The sequence below is a fragment of the Eptatretus burgeri genome, chromosome 15 (assembly GCF_056783735.1).
Source record: "Eptatretus burgeri isolate ZD-2024b chromosome 15, Ebu_testis_v1, whole genome shotgun sequence".
Classification (NCBI taxonomy): domain Eukaryota; kingdom Metazoa; phylum Chordata; class Myxini; order Myxiniformes; family Myxinidae; genus Eptatretus; species Eptatretus burgeri.
This window is the reverse complement of record NC_140975.1, coordinates 16,933,108-16,953,539: the sequence shown is the minus strand read 5'-3', so window position 1 is coordinate 16,953,539 and position 20,432 is coordinate 16,933,108. Positions and strand designations below refer to the sequence as shown.

The following is a 20,432-nucleotide window of genomic DNA, read 5'->3' as shown; positions in this document are numbered from 1 at the left end:
TTTATTTTTTCTGTTTGAGTCAAAACTCCAATTACTTTCAAGTCGTCTTTAGAACACACTTTGAACAGACTGAACAAGAGCGAGAATTGTTTTGGAATACATGTCCCCAACCGATGTGATATTTCCTAAGTCCAAAAAGAGCAGAACTGAAAAATTGACGAAACGCCCTGAAACTCGAACTTGTTCTGTAACTTATCATAAGAAAGCCATGGATGAAATTTCAGTTGAATATGTCACGTGCTTTTGATACAGTCTGGCAAACTGCCCTGCTCACCAAACTCTTCCTATTAGGCCATCAGCCGTAAGCTGTATCGTGCAATTTCGTTCCACTTATCTGGGGGGGGGGGGGGGGTAGACAAAACCTTGATAATATGATAGTATATATCCAAATACATAAGTTCTCCACTCAAATAGCTGCAGTAATTGTGTATTTTTATCTTGAAAAATCGATGCATTCGCCACGTTCCTCATTTGAACTCGGATCACGTGTGGGCCACGTGACGCCTCGACAGCCAATAGATCGGCTGACATCGTATGCAAATTACGTCAGACTGTCACGTAACCAGCTTGGTTGTCCAAAGTGGAAGCTTCCTGCAGGGAGGAAATCACCGGCAGCTGATCGGCGATTTTTGATGAATACTGCGTGAGGATGCTCCCCAGTGTATTATTCACCAGGACAGTGGAGCGAACGAAGAAGTCAAACGTTTTACGTCTAAGATGGGATAAATGGAGAGAAAGTGTCAACAAATGGCTCGTCTTAGACGGTCACGAACGACATTTAGCCGAAAGTGCCGGTGTAAAGATTTCAAGTTACCCCCGGGGGTAGTTACCTTCAAATCGATTTCATCCTACCCCCTACGATTTCAGATTACCCCCCTCAAAACATTTATTTATGTTGTTTATTTACAAAAAAATAATAATTTAATTGATATTGAAAACTAATTAGGGAAAAACCATTGACCACGTGACCGCCTTTAAAGAGTTTGCAATGAATTTTGATTTTATTTTAATATTGTTATTAATTGAAATCAGTATTTCTCATACAGTTATAGTTTTTGCCACATTTTTATGAAATCCTTCTTCGATATAGTTGATACAAATAGACATACTGGTATATCTTTTTAACCAACTCAGACTATATTTACAATTATGGAAACAAGGCAATAAAATCAATGTATAAGAAAGGCAATGAAAACAGCTTATTTTTAATTCACAATTTCGTTGTGGTGGTGGTGGTCGTATGGCAGCTTAGCTGCTGGGGTGGCTCTAATTTCTTGAAGCATGACTGTGTCGCTGATGTATTGCCCCTCTACCAGAACACACACGAACTGGTACTCATTTCACCGACCTCGGAAGGATGACAGGCTGAGAGCGTAGCCTGGTGTTGGCTCAGTGGTTAGGGTGGTGGCTTGGGATCCTAAGGTCCTGAGTAGTGGTTAGGGTGGTGGCTTGGGATCCTAGGGTCCTGAGTTTGAGCCCCTCGGCCACTGAATTAATTCACCGGGGGGGGGGGGGTTGACTCATCCTTCCGAGCTCGGTGAAATGAGTACCAGTTCCAGTGTGTGTACTGGTAGAGGGGCACTGCATCAGCGACACAGTCATGCTTCAAGAAATTAGAGCGACCCCGGCAGCTAAGCTACCATACGACCACCACCACCACCACAACGAAATTGTGAATTAAAAATAAGCTGTTTTCATTGCCTTTCTTATCCATTGATTTTATTGCCTTGTTTCCATCATTGTAAATATCATCTGAGTTGGTTAAAAAGATATACCAGTATGTCTATTTGTATCAACGACATCGAAGAAGGATTTTATAAAAATGTGGCAAAAACTATAACTGTATGAGAAATACTGATTTCAATTAATAACAATATTAAAATAAAATCATTCATAATAAAATCAAAATTCATTGAAAACTCTTTGAAGGCGGTCACGTGGTCAATGGTTTTTCCCTAGTTTTCAATATCAATTAAATTACTACTTTTTGTAAATAAACAACATAAATAAATGTTTTGAGGGGGGTAATCTGAAATCGTAGGGGGTAGGATGAAATCGATTTGAAGCTAATCTAAACTTGAAATCTTTACACCGGCACTCTCGGCTAAACGTCGTTCATGACCGTCTAAGACGAGCCATTTGTTGACACTTTCTCTCCATTTATCCCATCTTAGATGTAAAACGTTTGACTTCTTCGTTCGCTCCACTGTCCTGGTGAATATAATACACTGGGGAGCGTCCTCACGCCATATTCATCAAAAATCGCCGATCAGCTGCCGGTGATTTCCTCCCTGCAGGAAGCTTCCACCTTGGACAACCTAGCTGGTCACATGACAGTCTGACGTAATTTGCATACTATGTCAGCCGATCTATTGGCTGTCGAGGCGTTACGTGGCCCACACGTGATCAGAGTTCAAATGAGGAACGCGGCGAATGCATCGATTTTCAAGATGAAAATACACAATAACTGCAGCTATTTGAGTGGAGAACTTTTGCATACTTATGTATTTGGATATATACCATCATATTATCAAGGTTTTGTCTACCCCCCCCCCCACCCCCCCAGATGAGTGGAACGAAACTTGATTTTCACGCACTTTCTGAGCCATGGCTGATGGCCTATATGGCATTCAAGACCATCTTCACTCATGGCTCGCAGACTTCCTCTCCTGTCGCAGCCAACATGTGGCCCTTAATGGAGTTCTCTCATCCCCTCTTCCTGTCCAGGCTGGAGTTCCTCAAGGCAGTGTTCTGGGACCTGTTTCCTTTTCTGGTTTTCATCAATGATCTCTCTGACTTTGGAAAATCCTCTTATCTCTTTGCTGATGACTCCACCCTCTGCCGTACCATCTGTCATCCCTCAGATCGGCAAGCAGCAGCCTCTTCACTCTCTGCAGATGTGGACAAAAATCACAAGCATCTGCCATGATCTTTCATGGGAAAGCCACATTTCCAAGCTGGCCCCCAAAACTCGTCACCGCCTGGGAATCCTCCTTTGTGCAAAGTCCTTTCTTGGTACACCTGAGCTCCTGACCACATACAAAGCTTTCATCCACAGCCTGGTGGAGTACAGCTCTTCCCTCTGGACTGGTGCTCCTACCTCTCATCTTTCTCGGCTTCACGCTGTGGAAACCAAGGCATTTAGGATCATTGGTATCTCCCGCAATGAGGCTGAGTCTTCGGGTGTGTCTGTCTGTCTGTCTGTCTGTCTGTCTCTGCAGGCAGATCGGTGGTCTTTCTATCTTCTACCATCTCCTCTCCGGCCTCGCCCCCCCCCAATACTCTATCTGCGATATGTCCCCCCCCCCCATATTTCCACAGGGTGCTCAAGTTCCGCCAGCAACCCCCTTCTGGAAAAACTACCAAAATCAAGAATCACTGCTCACCTTCACTCTTGCATTACTCTTTTTTCCCCCACGTTTGGAATAAACTCCCACACTCTTCAATCCCATTCTTCCCTCCAGGTCTTCAAAACAGCAGTTCACTACCACCTCTTATCTTCCCCATCCAAAACCATGATCTTTTTTACCCCCGTGAATCCACCCAAAATCCACCTTCAAATTCCCTGCTTTCCATGTTTTGTGTTTTTTTTAACAGTATACACTGTCGAGGCTCGCATAAGAGATATCACACAGAACGTAAAACAAGAGGGGCGGGAATGGGAAGGAAAAAAACAGTGGGGAACAGACATTAGGAGATCTGTGGAAGGTTGAGGGATGGGGTGGGGAACACGGGGTACACAAGATGGACACTACAGGGACTTTCAGGAAGGAAAGCAGGGAATTTGAAAGAGGTCTGGATGCAGATCACTTTCCTTCCCGAAAGTCCCTGTTGTGGAAGGACCTGGAAGTCCCTGTAGTGTCCATCTTGCTTACCCCGTGTACCATACGCCATCCCTCACTCTTCCACAGATCTCCGAATGTCTCTGTTCCCCTATGTTTTGTGCTTCCCTCTCCTGCCCCTCTCGTTGTACGCTATGTATGTTAGCTTTCATACGAGCCTCGACATTGTATACAAATAAAAAGTACGGGAAAAAGTCGGAAAAAACACAGGTGGGAAGGATGGACAGACAGACGGAGAGCAAACTTACAATCCCCTTCAGTGAAACCAGAAGGAGACAAATAAGCTTGCAATTATGATGGTCGATGCAGTAAAGACTTTGCACAGGTAATAAAAAAAAATTTAAAAAATTAAAAAAAAAAAAACTTACCTCACGCCGATGAAATAAAGAGAGCAATTTAACAAAATCATGGTGGAAATTTAATCGTTGCAGAGGAACTTCACATGATAAAAGACTCATTTTCCTGCATCAGTCCAACAATGGCTACAATTAGGAGGATCGTGATCCATTCAAACCACGGCACAACTGTGAAAATGGGTAATCATGTTCTTTGGTAAGAAGAGATACGAGAACAGACTGAGGAAGGCACAAATTGGTACAAGCCACATTGGGAGCAAATGTACCGTCATTACACTGTCATGTGAAGAGTCGGTGGAAGTTGGGAGGAGAAATAGTGGAAACATTTCCATCAGAGTCAAACTTCAATCAACAAAACGGTTGCAGGGATGCAAAGACAATTGAATAAATTATTTATAAACCAATAAATCTGATGGAAGTCCGGTACTCTGCCCGAAGGCAGACTCAGTGCTGCCAAAGCAGCCCCATGGCAAGGATTACACTGGGTGGCTTGCCGTTGCCTACACAGACACATGACTCACCCTGCCTGTGAAAAACCAGGATGACAGTTTATAGCTGGGTTGAGATTGGAACCAAGGCTGGACAGCTCATAGGAGTGTGCATACTTCTAAGTTATCCTGCCATCCTGATTTCCAGGAAGCACAGCATGATGCACAAGCATTTCTTACCTAAAATAAAACTATTAAAAAGAAACTGATAGCAAACAGAAAAAAAACCTTGAGTTTTGCAAGGATGTCCAAGTCGTGCGCATTCGTCAAGCAAGCTTTTAAAATGGACGAATTAAACAAAATGCCAGCAGGCACCCCATACCTCTATCTGGAAGAGTGAACTGACGGGTTTGTGGTCGCTCAGACGCAGCTGCCTATGGCTGCGGTAAGCCAACTGTTTCACAGTCTCACCTCGCCAGAGAATACGGTCACACCACGCCGGTGCTCGACACTTTTCACTGAACACAACAGGAGACGAAAGATAAGAACAGAAATAGAATGCAGTCGGCAAAGCACATGGTATGGCACAGCCAAAACAAATTATCTATTTGTTAAAAAAGGGGGGGGGGGGGAATTAAATAAGAGAAGCGGCACAAGAAGGCAGAAAGGGTGCATGCAACATGTCCAAGCCCACCTTGTGTCCCAGTTGTCCGTTCCTGGGTCATATTTGTATGTGGGCAGGAAAGCAATGGGCCCTTCAATGAAACCAGAAAATACCACTTTTTTGGTCTTTTGGATCGTGAGCTGCACAAGGCACACGTTCACAACTTTCATCAACACATTGCAAGGAAACAACAAAACTCACGTGATCTTGCACAATCACGAATTGCCCAGTCTCTCAGTGGTGACTCGATGACAAACTGGTGGTTTCTGGTGAAGGCTTCGGGCACTTTTGTCAAATGATGCAATGCAAGCAGAACCTTTGATTTCCAAGGACAGCCAGTGCACATTAGATGCCATCGACATCCAATATTGTTGTGGGAATGATCTTTAAGGGTTAATGAAACTGTTTAGTAGAATGATCTTGACAGTGCCTTCAGAAAGTATTCACACCTATTGCGTTTTCACATTGTTGCAGTTTTACAGCCTGAATTTAAAATGGATGAAATTTAAATTTTTTGTCAACGATCTACACAAAATACCCCCCCCCCCCCTAATGATAAACTGAAAACACGTTTTTAGAAATTTTATACAAATTAATTAAAAATGAAAAGCTGAAATGTCTTGTGTCGATAAGTATTCAACCCCTTTGTTATGACACTCCAAATTGAGCTCAGGTGCATCTAATTTCCTTTAATCATTCTTGAAATGTCTCTAAAACTTGATTGGAGTCCACCTGTGGCCAATTCAATTGATTGGACATGATTTAGAAAGAAACACACCTTTCTATATAAGATCCCACAGTTCACAGTGCATGTCAGAACAGAAACTCTAACATGAAGTCCAATGAACTGTCCGTAGCTGGAACAGACTCTTCCAAGAGCTGGCCGTCTGACCAAACTGAGCAAGGAACTTGATCAGTGAGGTGACCAAGAACCCAATGACCACTCTGACCGAACAACAAAATTCCTTGGCTGAGATGGGAGAACCTGCCGGAAGGACAACAGTCTCTATAGCACTTCACAAATCAAGAACATATGGGAGGGTGGCCAGAAGGAAGCCACTCCTGAAAGAAAGGCACATGACAGCACACCTGGAGTTGGTCAAAAAGCAAGTGAGAGACTGAGCATGAGGCAAAAGATTTGGTGGTCTGATGAAACGAAAATTGAATTATTTGGTCTGAATGCAAAGCGCAACGTATGGCGGAACACAAGCACAGCTAATCAACCCATCTAACACCATCCCGACCGGGAAACATTGTGGTAACAGCATCATGCTATGGGGATGCTTTTCAGTGGCAGGGACTGGGAGACTTGTAAGACTCGAGGGACCAATTAATGGAGCCAAGTACAGGCAAATCCTTGAGGGGAACCTGCTTCAGAGTGTAAAAGAGCTTAGACTGCAGCAAAGATTTACATTCCAACAGGACAATGACCCCAAGCATACAGCCAAAGCAACACTAGAATGGCTTCAGAACAACAACGTGAAAGTCCTCGAGTGGCCCAGCCAAAGCCCAGACTTGAATCCCACTGAGAATCTGTGGAAATACTTCAAGATTGCTGTTCATCGACACTCCCCATGACAGAGCTTGAGCAAATCAGCAAGGAAGAATGGGAGAAAATCCCCAAATCCAGATGTTCAAAGCTGATACAAACATACCCAAGAAGACTCAAAGCTGTAAATCGCTGCCAAAGGCACTTCTGCAAAGTATTGACTCAGTGGGTTGAATACTTATTGACGCAAGATATTTCACCTTTTCACTTTTAATTAATTCGTAAAAATTTCTAAAAACATGCTTTCACTTTGTCATTATGGGGTATTTTGTGTAGATCGTAGACAATTTTTTTTAAAATTTAATCCACTTTAAATTCAGGCCGTAACAAGAAAATATGAAAAAGTCCAGCGGTGTGAATACTTTTTGAAGGTACTGGTTCTTAGCATTTCTTTAGATAAGCATGATGTACGATTTATGCAATAGAAATGTGATGTGCATGTACAGTGAGGTGTTTGTTTTCCCTACCCTACAGTTTATCCTCCCCTATTCAAACCTTTGGTTGCACGTTTTTTAATGTTCTTATCCTCTGTTTAAATGTCTTTACAAAGCGCACACGAGAGCTTTGCAGCTCAAGGTATGACAATGTGCAGGTGTGGTGAATCTGCATTGAAATAGCCAGCCATTAGCCTCACTGCAGCGGCTGATATGAGGAAAATCTGCATTGGAGAAGTCTGCAATTGGCGTCACCACAAGAGCTCACGTGGGCCTGGCACGGGGCTTATCAGTAAGGTTGATCTCACGAGCGGGCCCATTAACAGCTGCTTGGAAAGACGGAGCGATTTAAAGGTCTGTTGGTGATGCAGCTTACACAAAGAGGCACAGTTGGTGAGGAAATCAACGTAGAGGGGTGCAGTTGGGACGCAGCTGCTTTTGAGAGGCGTAAAATCTGAGAGGATAACAATGCTGGAGTGGAGTGCCTGAGATCGGCAGGAAGAGTTTCTGAGTGTGCTGAAGCTGTAAACATAAGTGAGCCACAATTACAGAGCTTGAGGAGTTTTTAATATCGGGTTGCACCAGAGAGCTCCCGACAAGTTTGCTTCCAAGACTCCTGAACAGCTCGATTCAGGGTTTGAAATCAACCTCTCGGTATTGTTTGTTATTTGTATTCCCTGTCCTGTGTTCTTGTCAATTGAGTGAACAGGCCCGAAGACAAGAACCATTCGGAAATCTGCATCGCTTGGGATTGTGTTTTGGGTAATTTGAGAGAATATTGTTTGTTGTTTATTGTATTGCTTATTGAAGATTTGCTGTAGTTTTTATTCAATAACAATCCATGAACTGTTACTCCTGCCTGGCCTCCATTCTTGCTGTACAAGTGGTTGAGTTTTCACGATCAGCGCCCTAAAGTTGTCCAATTGGGTAAAAGCGATTAGTAAAGTAATGTACGATGTGTCATAACCAGCCGCTCAGTTATACATCTAACTAGCGCACCGTGCTAGCACACAACCCTTGGCAGGCTTCGTGCCATTTGACGAGGTAACGGGACTTGAGGCCTGTAACCCTGGTTTCGGGCGTCAAACTTAGCTGGCGGCCGTGGTTGGTTGAGGGCCCATGTGTTTCGGTCATTCCCAGACCGGTCGTGCGGCTATAACAACAAGTACACATGGGCGGAGTTGAAGGTCAGGGAGAGAGAGGTGAGGGAGGGTCGTGGAAAAAGTGGGGGGGGGGGTGGTGAGTATCATTGCCTTCGAGCAAAAGATTTTGATTCACCAACCACCAGTAATCACCATCATCAATAAAATCTTCACCATTGAGAGTTTGTGTATTAATTGTGCACTATTGAAATACGAGTACGTCCATGAGTGACATAACAATTATGTATTCATTACACAACACATCAACATAAACAAAACACAGAAAGCAATTCATGGTGAGAGTCTGAAATCTTATTAGTATTTCTAGTTTCATTCTGTGGGGCATTCCATGGGTGGAAGGATAGTTACACAATGCTGTAATACCTTAACAGCTTAACGTACATGCACTTCTCTACCACTAATATATGGCAAAACATCCTCCACCCCCCCCCCCCCCACTCCCCAACATAGTAAACCAGTAAATCAAAGCACGGAAAGATGCCACGACCAATCAGCAAGTAACACTAGTGTACCTGATCGTACTGCTGCAGCATGGCAAAGTCTTCAGCTTGGATGAGGCATTTCACCTTCTCCAAATCCAAATCACATATCCTATAATTGAGATCTCCCAACCACAGAACCACACTGGAACACACAATCAGACAGTGACAACATGCTCATTTGGAAAAGACTGTGCACGTGTCACCTTTCAACCAAGTTCACAAATCAGACTCGTTTACTTCTTGACAGCTAAAGGGATATAAACAAACCATTTTTGAGCAAAACAACCAGATACGATCCAAACGGTCATTTTCAACCTAAAGCATGGTCTTCAAAACGACACAGAAATGAACAAAAGCGAATAAATATATGGAAATTAGGCATCATGTAAATACAAGATTTGGCAAGATACAGCAAAAAAATATGATAATAAATAACTAACGCATCACTCGGCTCTAAAATATATTTCATCTCCAGAATTAGACGATACAGGAGAACCTTCTGAATCTCTTAATCACATCTTCGTCTGAAACCCCTACCAAGCGAAAGAAAAGCACAAAAGGTAGAAAGAGAGACCAAGAAAGGAGAGGAAGCCTGGTGTTGGCTTATTGGTTAGGGTGGCTGGCTTTGGGTGCAAGGGGGTCCTGAATTTGAGCCCTGTTGGCCGCTGAATCAACACAAGGTGGGGTTGACTCAGCATGTCATCTTTCCGGGTGCCGGCCAAACAAGCACCAGTGCACTGGTATAGGGGCACAGCATCAGAGGCATAATTACGCCGCAACAAAATGATAGCTACCCAGCAGCCAAGCTGCCATACAGAAGAAGGAAGGAAGGAGGGGGTTAAGAATCACAAATCCTCATCCCTTTCGAACTCGAATCATTGTGAATGATTCGAGTTCGAACCCAAATCATGCTATGAATTACAAAGTTATTCACAACATGGCACATTACAGTAAGTCTGTGGTCCAGATCAAACAAAATAAATTGTGATGTTCAACCTGGGATTTGGCCAAATTTTTATCAAGCGACTCAGTAGTGCAATGGTTAGAGCATCTGCCGTGAGTCTGGGAGGTCGGTGGTTCGAACACCACCAAGTCAAACCAAAAGACTAATAAACAACCACAAGTTAGCAATAATAGTAAAGGCTTTAAAGGGCCTAATGGCCTCCTTCTGTATCAAAGCTCCTTGTGTGCAACTTTACATGTTATTATTATTATTTTTATTATTATTACCTCTGCCACCAAAGGTAGACGGAGTTTATGGTTTCACCTGTTTGTCTGTCTGTCTGTATGTGAGCAGGATAACTCAAAAAATTAGACGGATTCAGACAAAACTTGGATCCAGATGTGGATACGAGAGTTATTTAATTTTTAAAGTGATTCTTCACCATTGAGAGATCGGGCCAAAAACGATCTCAAAATGTTGTGGACAGGTTATGACAAAACTTGGTGGACGAGTTGTGTTGTTGATGAGAACAAGGCGATTCGATTTTGGTTCAGGTCCGGATGCAGATTCGGCGTATCAGTGGGATCCAAAACGTAAAATGGTCAGCCTGATGGAGGTACATGCTCTACCGAGTGCCGTTCTTTGTTGCATCACAATTTCTCTTCTTTCGTATGCAGCACATGGTTTCAGGTAACATCATTTGCTGGGGACGCAGCTGTGTCACCGATGCAGTGCCTCCTGTAGGCTAGAACAGAGGTTTGTAATTTGTTAAGGGTGCCGGTGATAGCTTGCCTATTCTTCACAAAGGACGCCGTGGGATCTTTAATGTCTACCAATTAATACTGGCAGACGGAACACCCAGTTTAATGTCCATCCGAGGGACGGCGCACACATTGACACCTCACTCTGAACATGACAATTTGGTTTGCTTGAACAGAGTTGTGGTCTGAGATGGATGAAAGCATTTTGAACCTCTGAGAAGTAAACTGGGATATCCAACCTGATAGGGTCTGAGAAAAAGGGATCCAAAGTTCAGCTTTACAATTTCATATCAAATTCAGCTCCCACTGGGCAAAGATCAGTATCACGCTCAAATATTTTATGGAGAACCGTCATTACAGCCACAGGTACAACGACCTTGAAAGAGAGCTTTCGTGCAATGAATTAAATTTGCCCCTTGATGTGTGATATCCTGTTTTTACTTCTCAGGGGCTTGTATCTACTTTTTCAATTTTACAAATGAATTTTAAGATGTGATCATTGGTGGCAAGTTGACAGCAAATCATTCGCGGTCTTGAGCTGTACTTGAGGGCTTACTCGTGAGTGGTGATGGATTGCCGTGGCATCATTGGCTGTGCAGGTGTAAACCTCATCCTGCTGCAGATGTCACGAAAGTCCTGGTTCCTTCGCTCAAACTCCTCTACGTGAGCGGCCAGGTGCGCGTTCACCACACAAAAGCTTGTGTTGTGAAAAAGAAAGTGCATTGCCACGCCACCTTTGTTCCCCTGGCAAGAAAATAACAGGCCCGACCAAACAACAAGACGGTCAACATTAGCTGTATTACTTGTCTCATAATTGAAACCACACTCGTGAGGCGATTGCAGAATATAAATGGCTACAACGAGGAAGAGAGTTAATTTACGGGATAATTAAATAAAACCAATATCAATACAGCATACCATTTTCCCCATGATGCCTGTGCCCACAGTCTCGGCTTCAATATCAGTGATGTATTGCACAAGCTCTTTCTTGGCGAACAGCAGCAGCATCATACCGACGAGCCGCACGAGGCGTACCTGAACAGGCGGGAGGTCAGGCCGATGAAACCGAGTGCCAAAGCCTCAGGAGATGAGCGATAATCCATGCTGCTCTCCAATCACTTTGATACAATTTTGCATTTTTCATAAAGAAAGCAAGTGTTACTCCATTAGTGTCGTCAAAATTTGCATTTCAAAAATTAAGATAAAAAGTACAGCTCATCCCGCTGGACCAGAAGCTCGACTGCTCCCCTGCTGTTGTTAACAGTTGTCTCGTTAAAAAGCTCCAGGAAATACCAGAGGACCCAAGTCGAGCTTGGCTAAAAAGCCAAATAACTCCAATTGATTGTCAAAGTGTAATATAGCATCATCTACTTTGGTCTCATTTAGACACACAGAAACAAAATAAACGAGAGGGGGAGCACTCGGCAGAGTGCAAAACCTCCGCCGCCAATACTGCTGGGTCACTCAAGTGAACCTTATATTATATCTTATTCATTAAATATGATGTCAACAGTGCTGACAGTTATAGTTCTTTTCTCCAACATTTTTTTTTGGGGGGGGGGGGGTTGGAAATCACTGAAAACATGTAGAAATGCAAAAAAAAAGGTTTTCTTTTTTGGGGGGGTAACAATTTTTTTGGGGGGGAGGGTGGTTGGAAATCACTTAAAACATGTAAAAATGCAAAAAAAAAATTCTCAAACAATTTTTTTTGGGGGGGTTGGAAATCACTTAAAACATGTAGAAATGCAAAAAAAAATAAAAAAAATTTCTCTAACAATTTTTTTTTTGGGGGGGGGGGACCAAGTCCAAAATTTAATGGCATGATTCTTGGACCATACCTAACTCCCCCCCCACCAAGTTTCGTCGAAATCCGTCGAGGAGTTTTTCCATAATACTGTTCACAAACAAACAAACAAACAGAAAGGGGTGAAAACAGTAACCTCCATCCATCTTCGAAGATGGCGGAGGTTAATGAGAGTTCATAAAACACATTATCCCCACGCTGTCTTGAGAAACAAGGACATTAGCGAGGTCTATGAGCGGCAATTTGATTGGTCATGATGACAATTTTTTTCCAAGCACTGCTAAACTACAGGTTCGTTTTCCGATTAGTGTTCACCCTCTCTGTTCTATTCACCCTCTCATTTGCTCAAGGTCATCTGTCATCTGCTTGGAAATCAGCAAACATTACCGCTCTGCATAAAAAGGTGCAAAAACAGACCAATCAGCCTTCTCCCAACCATCAGCAAGGTTATGGAATCCATCATCGCTTCTGACATCAAATCCTTCCTCTTCTCCAATGGTTTGATTTCCAATAATCACTTTGGATTTATAACAGATCACTCAACCCTGGACACGTTACTTCTGCTTCCTCAACAATGGATGGAGGTCCTAAATGCCAAACATGCGATCAGAGCCATCTCCCAAAACATATCACGAGCTTTCGATATGGTCTGGCATCACGCACTGTTCAGCAAACTCTCTTATTATGGTATCCAAGGCAGTCTCCACTCATGGCTGGCTGACTTCCTCTCCTGTCACAGCCAATGTGTGGCCGGAAATGGAATTCTCTCATATCCTCTTCCCATCCAGGCTGGAGTTTCTCAAGGCAGTGTTCTTGGCCCTGTGCTTTTTCTGGTGCTCTCTGGAAAATCATCCATCTCATTGCTGATGACTCCACGCTCTGCCGTACAATATCTGATCCCTCTCATCGGCAGGCAGCAGCCTCTTCACTCTCTGCAGACCTGGATAAAATCACAAGATGGTCCAACACGTGGAACATGTCCTTACAATCCCGACAAATCTCACACCCTCACCATGTCTCTCCAAAAGGACCATCTGGACCCCCTCCCCCCCTATCTACTTTCTCAACAATCATCTTGAAGAAGTCCTTTCATTCAAGCTTTTGGGTCTTACTAGCTGCTATGACCTTTCGTGGGAAAGCCACATCTCCAAGTTGGCCTCCAAAGCCAGTCACCGACTGGGCATCCTCTGGCGTGCAAAGTCCTTCTTTGGCACATCTGAGCTCCTGACCACATACAAAGCTTTCATCCACAGTCTGATATCGTACCAATCCCCCCCCCACTGGGGTGGTGCACCCACCTCACACCGAGCTCCAATTCATGCTGTGGAAAACAAGGCTTTTGGGATCATTGGTATCTCCTGTGATGAAGATGAGTCTTTGGGTCTCTCATTCCATCACCAGAAGCAGGTCGGTGGTCTTTCTATCTTCTACCATCTCCTCTCCGGCCATGCCCCACTGCTCTGTCTGTGATCTGACCCCCCCCCCCCTATATTTCCTCAGGGGCTCAAGGTTTGCCAAAAACCTCCTTCTGGTGAAACTGCCAAAATCAAGAATCACTGCTCACAATCACTCCTTCATTCTCTTTCTTCCCACCTCTGGAACAAACTATCACATTCTCTTCAATCCCACTCCTCCCTCCAAGTCAAAACAGCTGTTCACCACCATCTCTTATCTTCCCCCATCCAAAATCTTATCATGACTACTCCCGTTAATCCACCCCAAACCCACCTCCTTCACATTCCCCATTTTCCTTCCTGAAAGTCCCTGTAGTACCATCATGTTTTCCCCATGCACCCTGCCCCATCCATCTCTTCCACAGATCTCCTATTGTCTTTGTTCCCCACTACTTTGTGTTTCCCTCTTCCACCCCTCTTGTCTACTGCTTTGTTATATGTTTCTGTGTATTAGCTCTTACACGAGCCTCGACTTGGTATTCAAAAAAAAAATCATGTATATATATATATATATATATATATATATATATATATATATATATATATATATATATATATATATATATATATATATATATATACATATATAAGTAAACATTCAATTGAAATAATGTTATTCCTTGATAATAAACTGACGTTTTAGACAGAAACGAGCCAACTGCTTAATCCGACTTTTTGTTTCACGTGCGCAGGGTAAGAGCATTTGGTTTTCGGACTTTTAGTGGACACGATCAAAAGTAATGCACACTTTGCCAATTACATTTGGGATTCTCGTACACCCTGGAGAGGTACAACCACCTCCATTCTATTCCCAGAGTTCACACTTTTGGAATGCTTCCACAAACTCGTTATGATTATTTGAACCCCACCAAATAAATGAAAACATTTTATACATCACTATATGCAACTTTTCAATTTTGTTAAATGTATAGAACAGAGGATAGTTCCTTCTATGAATGTTCATTGATGCCCAGAAACACACCTTCACGTACTGGGCACCAGGATGGAGAGACTTGAAGACAGCCTTAAGCCACTCATCCTCCTTCGGTGAGTCAGTGAACACAAAGGCTTCCTTACTCAGATCCAATTCCTGAAACCTGAGCCACAGACGTGTGGAGGGTTTGTTTCACTTACTCCAACACAGCTATCAGAAAGTCCGATGAATGACGTCATGGACCACAATGGTATCAAGAGACATTCCACCTTTGCACTACTGTATGGAACCACAAAACAGGCACCATAAAGAAACCCAATATTTCAAAAAAAACAAAAACACCCCTATCCTGCTGTTCTCCCCTATCCTGCTGTTCTCCAATCAACAATGCAATTTTGGTGCCATAGATTAAAGTTTTTCAAAAGTTTATATTTTTAATAGCATGCAAGCAAAATGATGAATCTTACTGTTTATGTCACATGCAGGTCACAGACATTAGGAGACATCCATATACTCCGACACCAATTACAAGGATGTTCAGAGACAGTGGACAAGTCAATACAGTGCAAGGGATTTGAACCTGGCATCCAAGCATCAGATGGGAACACCAAAGAGACCGATACACAACTGCAACAACAACAACAAAAACAAACTCTCTCTGTGCCAAGAGGTTTTAACAATATCTTTTTTAAATCAACCAATCACAAACATGCATTGTTAAGAGCAAAAGGGATAAACTGGGTGGTTTGAGCATTTTGACCAAATTAACATTTTGACTAAGAGCTCGGTCAGGTTTGACGGTGCCGACTGGGTTGGCAGAAAGTTCTCTCAAATTGAGTAATTATAAATTAATTATTTGTTGTGAATTTCCAGTCTCATGCTACGTCGACAAAAAAAAGTAAGCAAAATCAGCAATCTGTCGATTCTAGCATCCATTTAGTTATGGGAATGCGAGAGGCTGCGCTAGAAAAACGAGCCAACTTGTATGGTCAACACATTACAGTACAGGGATTCACATGATCAAAGGGGTTGATGCAAAAGGACATCCGACCAGTTATGAAGTGATCCTCCAATTAGGACTTCAGAAATATGCAACTTCAGGCTGACACGCTTACAGACTAAACATTTTTGTCTCAACTGTCCAAAGAAGAGAGGCAGGACACTCACCCCACACAGTAGATGTCTGGTGGTTCTGCATCACATGCCAGCCATGGTACTAGGCCCTCAGAAGGTGACTGCCCATTCACATTGTATGTACCCACAAAGACACTGGGGGATAAACATGTCAGCATTCCATATATATATATATATATATATATATATATATATATATATATATATATATATATATATATATAAATAAAACGTATTCACCAGGCCGGCAATTTTATGGTCATAGACACGAGTGATGTATTGCATTGCAAACAGGTAGCAGAGTCATGGCAGCCGGAGTTACCATCATACCTCGAGTCTCAATCATCAACAGCCTAAAATTTGCACATCATCTCAGACTGAGTGGATCAAAGAAAAGTACCGAGCACATAAACTACAATGCCCTGGCCAATACAATGAAACAATGAACATTGAAAGATGCAAAAACAAAGCCTATAAAAGATGGAAAAAAGTTTGAAGAATCAAGAAAATCCCCTTTATCTATTTGGTGACTTACTCATCCTTCAGATAGGCAGTAAGCAGCCTCTAACCTCTCTTCAAACCTTGATAAAAAAAAAAATCATAAGCTGGTCAAACACTTGGACTATGTCTTTCAATCTCGACAAATCTCTCACACTCACAATCTGAAAGGACTGTCCAGTGAACTTTCCCATTCACTTCCTTAACAATCCACTTGAAGTTCAGTCACTCAAGCTTTTGGGTCTCTTATTTCTTGGGTAAACCATACTTCTAAGTTGGTCTCCAAAGCCAGTCGCCGACTGGGCATCTTCTGTGGCGCAAAGCCATTTATTGGCACACCTGAACTCTTACCCACCTGCAAGGCCTTCATCCACATGTTGATGGAGTACTGCTCTCCCCTCTACACTGGTGCCACTGCCTCTGACCTTGACACCATGAAATCCAAGGCTTTAAAAATCTTTGGAATCACTCACGATGAAGCAGAGTCTCGAGGCCTATCACTTTCACATCACAGACAGGTTGGGGGTCTCTGTTTTCTCCTGCCTGGTCTTGTACCCCTTGCCTATGCCGTGGTTTCCAACCCACCCTCCCCCCTCCCGCCATTTTTCTGCAGGGCACATAAGGTCTGCCAGCAACCCCCTTCTGGTGAAACTCCAAAAATACAGTCACTGTTCACCTCCACTCATTCATTCCTATTTTGTCCTGCCTGTGAAACCAAGCACGGAAGAGTGGTGAAAGACTCCTTATGTACATACCCTGCTGTGCGCGACAACTAGATCAAGGTTCCGCACACACCAGCAGGTGGCTAATTATGGGACACACCAGTTGTGGAGGTGGTCCCAAAATCCAGGAGGGACAGACTCATGCTGGACACAGTGGAGTGCAATCAGAGCTGTGAGTGAGAATAGAAGTAACAGCCCTGGCCTGTGGGGATCATCGCTTTTGTGCTCGGATCTGCGCCACCTTGCCTCACCTTTGTGCGGAGAGTTGCCCATGCCAGTTGCCATGGGACCACAAAAATAGCTCGTGCCTAGACAAGCCTTCGCCTGCCGCTTTGTACTTCGTATACGAGTCTAATATCGTTTTGGCACCATTGGAGTGTTAGATTTTATTGCTTTCCTTGTATACAAGTTTGCATGTCCCACAACCCCAATTTTGTCTGTCAACCACCTAGTTTGTTCCATCTAGCCATAAGGTCTTGTCCACCCTTCTTCCCATATTATTCTATAATAAACCCCATTTGAATTGTAAGAAGCGACTCTCACCTTGTTGCTTCTTGCACACTTCCAAATAGGGTACACACTGGGGAAGAAAACGCTGCCACAGCTCACCACCCCAGCATGCTGGGTCATAGGTAAAAGATCGTTTGGCTGTTCACGGAGACGTTAGGTCTCTGGCGAAGAGGCATATGATGTATGTGAGCCTCTGACATGACAATTTCCCACCTCCCCCCTCCCCATTTACCCTCCCCTTTCCAAGTTTGCAGTTTTTTCTTCCCGAGAGTTCACAGCTGTGTCCATGTTGTTCACATGTCCATTCTTCTCCACATTCCTTATGTCTTCAAGTCTGCCTCTATTTTGTCCCTCAACACTTGTTGGTGTGTCCCCCTCACTCATCTCTCTTTCTCCTATTTGTTTTCTTGTTATATCCTGATCCATTCCATATTGTAATTCCTCCATGACCCTCAGCATTTTATACCAAAAAACCCCAAAAACACAAAGAGAACATGGACAAGTTCACCACAAGAAAGCTAAACAACAATTTGGTAGACGAATATGATTCCCGCCCACCCATTCCCATCCCCATCCCCATCCCTCCCTACCGATATTCTTGCTGACTGGTGTATTCTTGCTCACGACCAAACAGCATGCAGCGCACAAGATTCTCTCTCCGCTGTATGACCTCGCTATATGAGCGGTCGAACCCTGAATGTGTAAAACCATCGGCACGTCGTTCTGATGCCAACGATGACCTAGGCCCGTGTGCAGGAGGAGAGGTACTGTTAGAAACAATAGAGAACGCGGAAGCAAAACTAAAATATAGTCCATTATAAGGACTGCAAACGGTCTGCAACAAAATAAAAACAAGGACAACTAGAAAGCACCTCAACAAAATGCAAAGCCCATCCACAGCCACTGTATTCAAACTAAACTTGACGAGTTAAAAAAAAAAAAATTTGCACATTTTGTTCATTTGTGTTCTCCATATTTTCATAATAGTTTTGTTGAAGATTTGATGACAAGAGCTGAAATAGTAAGAATGTTATGGTCTGGAAACACACACACACACACACACACACACACACACACACACACACACACACACACACACACACACACACACACACTAATAACAATAAATAATAAATAAATAAAAACCGGAGCATCTCGTGCTTCATGCACTGCGGGGCTAATAAGGGCTATTTATAGTCACCATGACTTCGCCCTTTCATTTTTTTTTTAACTAATTTTTAATTATTTTCTTCATATTCTCATAATAAAAGTTTGTTTAAAATTTAATGACAAAAGCTCAAAAGGTTAAAAAATAAAAAACAAAAAAAAAGTTGTGGCGTGGACAGACAACTGCAAAACCCCTGTCTTCCACTATACGAGGAATGAGCTAACGAAGTTTCTCAAACAACTGTTAACTGAGGTGTGTGTGCTACCTGCTGTGAAAAGAGAGGTGAAGTGACATTTCAGGCATGAGCTCTTGCTTTAAAAGGGTCAAGTCCAAAACGTCACTTCACTTCTCTTCTCTTCTCTTCATCACGGTAGTCAGTCGTACCTCTGCTTTGTCATCCTTAAATAACATTCCCCTCTCCACCTCCCCTCACCTGAGTTCTCGAAAATAAGTGCTTTTATTATCGTAGAATTGACATTGCATTTGTTGCAATGAGGTCATTACCTCCACCACTGAAGGTGGATGGAGATTATGTTTTCAGCCCTGTTTGTCTGTCTATGGGCAGGATATCTCAAAAGGTTGTGGGCGGGTTATGACAAAACTTGGTGGATGAGTTGAGTAGGTGACAAGAACAAGCCGATTGAATTTTGGTTAAAGTCCAGATCCAGCCTATCAGTAGAATACAAAACATAAAATTTTCAGCCTGGCAGAGGTAAGCCAGGTGCTCGACTCTGAGGTAAGCCACTCTACTGAGTGCGTTCTTGCTTATTAAGAGATGGACAGTGCGTGAAAATGCTCCTCGAATGCAATACCATATGACAGTGTTCAATGAGAGCTTAACATGAGCAAGCAAGTTGTTTGCGTGGAGGAAAAACAACAGAAGTTAAGAAGTAGGGAAGAGCAAAATGAGGGAAGATAAGGAACAGCAAAGGAGTACATGAAGAGATGGATGTGGGGTGAATAAAATATAATATGACTGTTTTTTAAAGAAAATAATGAATTCCACCATGCGTGCAATTTCAATCGACATATTACAATCACATCAAATAGAGAGATGAGCAAGCTAGCAACATCTCCAAGCTCACATGATGCCCCGTCCACCGTACCTACCTCGTCGGTGCCTCTGGTGTCCAATTGTATCCGACTTTCAAGATGTCCCATGGGGTTGAAAGCCCTCCAGACATGTTGGTGTGTTCAAGCTCTTCGTCTGCAGTCAAAACATTTGAAGATAAGATGTATGCAAAAAGGATCAACAACCTAATCCCAACTTCCTCAGCACAGGGTGACTAAAGTTGCTCTCTATACAGACAGCTTATCAGGAGCAAAGTTAAACAACGTTCTTGGCGAGCAGCACTGCCAACAGGCTGTTGAATTAAAAAAAAAAAGTGTGCATTTCTTTTAATTAACTGCGCCACTGAAGGTGGACAGACAGAGGTTATGTTTTCAAACATACCTGTTTGTTTGTGTGTAGGATATCTCAAAAAAGTTGTGGACAGTTTCAGATGAAATTTGGTGGGCAGGTTTGGTGTATGATAAGGACGAATTAGTTATATTTTAGTGATGATCCAAATCCGGTGATTCTTCTT

General features: G+C 43.0%; 1 protein-coding gene across 4 annotated transcripts in view; it reads right to left on the bottom strand.

Moving 5' to 3' along the window:
* The window catches only part of LOC147011638 (inositol polyphosphate 5-phosphatase OCRL-like), an 83,754-nt gene that overhangs the window by 21,114 nt on the left and 42,208 nt on the right, over positions 1 to 20,432 (bottom strand). For 2 of the 4 annotated variants that reach the window (XM_085855982.1, XM_085855981.1), the window contains 9 exons: positions 19,957 to 20,053; positions 18,269 to 18,445; positions 15,982 to 16,083; positions 14,863 to 14,977; positions 11,541 to 11,657; positions 11,179 to 11,366; positions 8,949 to 9,060; positions 5,321 to 5,430; positions 5,009 to 5,144 (listed from right to left, as the gene is read on the bottom strand). In XM_085855982.1, the coding sequence (XP_085712108.1) occupies positions 5,009 to 5,144; positions 5,321 to 5,430; positions 8,949 to 9,060; positions 11,179 to 11,366; positions 11,541 to 11,657; positions 14,863 to 14,977; positions 15,982 to 16,083; positions 18,269 to 18,445; positions 19,957 to 20,030 (1,131 nt within the window). In that variant the 5' untranslated portion in view covers positions 20,031 to 20,053. Of the gene's footprint in view, positions 1 to 5,008; positions 5,145 to 5,320; positions 5,431 to 8,948; positions 9,061 to 11,178; positions 11,367 to 11,540; positions 11,658 to 14,862; positions 14,978 to 15,981; positions 16,084 to 18,268; positions 18,446 to 19,956; positions 20,054 to 20,432 lie in introns of those variants that run through there. The other 2 variants (XM_085855983.1, XM_085855984.1) reach the window with 2 other exon arrangements.